This window comes from Anas platyrhynchos, chromosome 32, assembly GCF_047663525.1.
Source record: "Anas platyrhynchos isolate ZD024472 breed Pekin duck chromosome 32, IASCAAS_PekinDuck_T2T, whole genome shotgun sequence".
In the NCBI taxonomy this organism is placed as follows: Eukaryota; Metazoa; Chordata; class Aves; order Anseriformes; family Anatidae; genus Anas; species Anas platyrhynchos.
In genome coordinates this window covers 1,607,946-1,612,132 of record NC_092619.1, presented here as the reverse complement: position 1 = coordinate 1,612,132, position 4,187 = coordinate 1,607,946, and the positions used below count along the sequence as shown (strand labels likewise).

Below are 4,187 nucleotides of genomic sequence, written 5' to 3'. Positions count from 1 at the left end.
CTTCAGAAAGAAGTCAACTCACAGGCTGTTTAACAGTCATTTGCTTCCTACTGGACTTTCTGGACTTACTGAAGTTTCTGAGGCACCACTACCCTCGTAATACCATACTTATAAAACACTCCCTTCTTGGGCCAGAATCTGCCCAGGTTGAAGTGAGCTGCTTGTGATCCTTCCAGCCCATGGCACTGCTGCTGGACTCCCAGCCTCTCTGACGCACAGCAGCTAGTTCCACCAGATCATCCCCCTTCCACCAGATCAGGGGGATGAGTACCCAGAGAACAACTGGTCTTGCTGCTAAAGTCTCAGGCAAAGAAGGCATTAAGCACCTCAGGCTTTTCCTCATCTCTTGTCACTAAGTTTCCCCCCACATCCAGTAAAGGATGGAGATTCTTCTTAGTCCTCCTTTTGTGTTTATGTATTTATAAAAACATTTTCCGTTATCTTTAACAGCAGTAGCCAGAGTGAGCTCCAGATGAGCTTTGAACTTTCTAATTTTGTTCCTGCACATCCTCTTAAGATCCTTATAGTCCTCCTGAGTGGCCTGCCCTCTTTTCCAAAGGTCCTAAACCCTCTTTTTCTTCCTAAGCTCTAGCCACAACTCTCTGTTCAGCTCTCTGTTCTTCTATACTGGCTGGACTTTGGGCACGTGGGGATGGACAGTCTGCTCCTGAGCCTTGAAGATTTCCTTCTTGAAGAGAGTCCAGCCTTTCTGGACTCCTCTGCCCTTCAGAACTGCCTCCCAAGGGACTCTGCCAACCAGTGTCCTGAACAGCTCAAAGTCTGCTTTTAGAATGCCTCATCTGTCTCCTCATCGTGGTTTGGCGGTCAATAAGATATCCCCAACACGATGCCTGCCTTATTGGCATTCCCTCTGACCCTGACCCATATGGACTCAACAATATCATTCCCAGATTGAAGTTCTGCAACATCAAAACACTCCCTAATATAGAGAGCCACATCACCACCCCTTCTGTTCTGTCTGTCTCTTCTGAAGAGCCCATAACCAGTCACTGCAGCACTCCAGTCATAGGAGTGGTCCCACCACGTCCCAGTGATGGCAACCAGGTCACAGCATGCCTTTTATTTCTTTTACTTCTTTGCTATTGAGCAATGGCTACAGTTATATTATATTGTACATGCAATAATAAAATCTCTGTTTATGGCCCAGAGGAATTAGGCACTACAAATGTCACTCAGATGTCACTCTGCCATCTCCAATATCACCTGGTGTCTGCATCTGAATACCTCCCTCCTGCCTCTGTCTGCATTCAGTGTGCTGGGAGCTGAGACAAGCAGCTTACATGCTGCCTGGTTTGTGCCCACCTGAACCAAGGCAAGAGGAATCCCAACTCCTGTGAGCATCTGTGAGGCATGGGAGAGGAAGATAAGCCCCCTTCTAGCCTCTGAACTGCAAACAAAGTATGAGATGCCTGGTTTGACTCAGCTGAAACCCTTCCCTGAGCAGGGGGAGGGAGATCCTTGAGTGGGTGTTCTGCCCAAAACCAGGACATGGAAAGGTGATCCTTGGTCATCATACCTCTTCTGAAATGAAAAAGGACAGTGCTCCCTCTACAATGGAGGGAAGGAATATAGATGATTACTTTAGTGTTTTTCAATGTTGATTCCCCTGGAGGCCCAGGGACTTGGCAAGAGCTCCCTGTGCTGATGAGCTGGGCCGGGCTCATGGGCCCAAGGGGAGCTCCTGGAAAGCGGGCAGCGCTGCAGGGAGACAGCTCTGCCATGGAGCAGCTCCTCTGCACAGTGCAGCAGGGCTGAGGGCACTGCCTTCAGGGGACAAGGGACAAGGGCGGCTGAGAGAAGGGAGGGAGATGTTAAAGGCAGTGTGGAGGGGGGATGCTGAGAGCTCACTGCAGGAGAAATCTTCACAACCCTGAACAGGGTAAGTGTGTGGCTACAGGGCCATGCAGCTCTTGTTCCTGATTCCATTTCCAGATTTGCTGGCAAGTCCCACAGCCTATGGAATTTTTCAGGAGCACTCTCAGAGTTTCTCTACTGCAAAGGAGTATGACAAGCTCTAGAGCAGGGATTGCTTGTCCAAACTGTCAGAGGGACAGGACATGAGGGTTCCTTCTTTAAGGGCCAGCTGAAGGCTGTGCAGCCAGGGTGCAGGCAGGGGTGTCCAGGGCTGTGGTACAGAGCAGGGTTTCTGCCATGTCCCAGGGGCTGTGTGCCAGGGCAGGGCCTCTGCCGCCTGCCAGGCTCAGCACTCAGAATGCCTGGGGAGATGCCCAGGGTGTTATGGGGAGAAGCTGCAGGTGAAAGGAGTCCCCTTACAGGACAGGGTAGGGCAGGGTCCTGCTGGTGCCCAAAGGCTCTTGCCTGGGGAAGGCTCCTTCAGAGCTCCACAGCACCCCCAGGGAATTTTGTGGGGAGATTCTTGTTAGGGAAGTCCAAGGCAGGAGCTACCTGAAGGGAAGGCACTCTCTGGACTCTCTGCTTTCATGCCTGCCATGAGGGTGAATCATGGGGATGATAACGATGATAAGAGTTGTCAGGTTATTAGAAGGGGCAGAAGCTCAAAGAGCATGCCTCTGGACTGTGGGCATCTGAGATCTGTGTGCAATGCACTTTACCACATACCGTAGAACAGTACTGAATCATGCTGATCACACAGATGATCCACCTGATCCCTTAGGCACCCTTAGAAAGAAACAGAGCTCATAGGGAATAGACCGTACATCTTGTGAAGAGGGTTTCTGTGAAACACAAATGAGGTTTTGTGCAGAGAAGTTTTTCTAAGTTGACACAGTCTTTTCCTCCATGGACAGCCAACCATGTTCTGAGGCAGCAAATGTCCAACAGCAGCTTCCCCACAGAGTTCCTCCTCCTGACATTCGCAGACACACACGAGCTGCAGCTCCTGCACTTTGGGCTCTTCCTGGGCATCTACCTGGCTGCCCTCCTGGGCAACGGCCTCATCCTCACAGCCATAGCCTGCAACCACCGACTCCACAGCCCCATGTACTTCTTCCTCCTCAACCTCACCCTCCTCGACCTGGGATCCATCTCCACCACTGTTCCCAAAGCCATGGCCAATTCCCTGTGGGACACCAGGACCATCTCCTACTCGGAATGTGCTATACAAGTTTTATTCTTTTTCTTTTTCATCTCAGCAGAGTTTTCTCTTCTCATCATCATGGCCTATGACCGCTACATTGCCATCTGCCAACCCCTGCACTACGGGACAATAATGGACAGCAGAACTTGTGTCAACATGGCAGCAGCTGCCTGGGGCAGTGGCTTTCTCTATGCTGTGCTGCACACTGCCAACACATTTTCCCTCCCCCTCTGCCAAGGCAATGCCCTGGACCAGTTCTTCTGTGAAATTCCCCAGATCCTCAAGCTCTCCTGCTCAGATGCCTACCTCAAAGAAGTTGGGCTTATTGTGCCTAGTGTGTGTTTAGCCTTTGTGTGTTTTGTTTTCCTTGTGCTTTCTTACATGCAGATCTTCAGGGCCGTGCTGAGGATCCCCTCACAGCAGGGACGACACAAAGCTTTTTCCACATGTCTCCCTCACCTGGCTGTGGTCTCCCTGTTCATCAGCACTGCCTTTTTTGCCTACCTGAAACCCCCCTCTATGTCCTTCTCCTCCCTTAATCTTGTGCTGGCAGTTCTGTACTCGGTGGTGCCTCCAGCAGTGAACCCTCTCATCTACAGCATGAGGAATCAGGAGCTGAAGGAAGCCATGTGGAAAGTGATGAATGGAGGTTTTTCAGAAGGAATAAACTGCCTGTGTTCTTAATGTTAATTGTATATAGACACAGAAATCTTTTTGTTTCTTTTTTTTTTTTTTTTTTTTACTTTGCTTTACTTCTCATAGTGTTCCCCACAAAAAATATCGTTGGTCATACCTTCCTACACTGTATGTACCTGTCTCATGTGACTCCAAGTCTTTGTATAAATGGTGGGTCAGGCTTTCTGTGTGTTTTAATAAAAGGAAGGACCATGCTTTGACTTACTTGCCTGATACCCTTCCTTGTAGACCTGTGGTGGAGCTTCAGGGACACATGGCAGAGTGCAGAGGTGGAGGGGAGAAGGGTCCTGCCACAGCAGCATTGCCAGGCTGCACCTGTGATTGTTCCCTGTTCTTGGACAGCACCCACAGAGACAGTGAATTCTCCTGCCTCTGTGCCCAGTGGGTGAGAGGGATAATGGCAGACAGGCTT

General features: G+C 50.2%; 1 protein-coding gene across 1 annotated transcript; it reads left to right on the top strand.

Annotated features, from left to right (window-relative positions):
• Positions 1–2,812: 2,812 nt before the first annotated feature.
• Positions 2,813–3,763, top strand: LOC140000447 (olfactory receptor 14C36-like). The gene has a single exon (XM_072030332.1). It carries the CDS (start codon positions 2,813–2,815, stop codon positions 3,761–3,763), a length of 951 nt encoding a protein of 316 aa, XP_071886433.1.
• Positions 3,764–4,187: the final 424 nt, after the last annotated feature.

Coding starts and splice junctions, on each gene's coding strand:
- LOC140000447 (XM_072030332.1), top strand. CDS start 2,813: ATGTCCAACAGCAGCTTCCCCACAGAGTTCCTCCTCCTGACATTCGCA.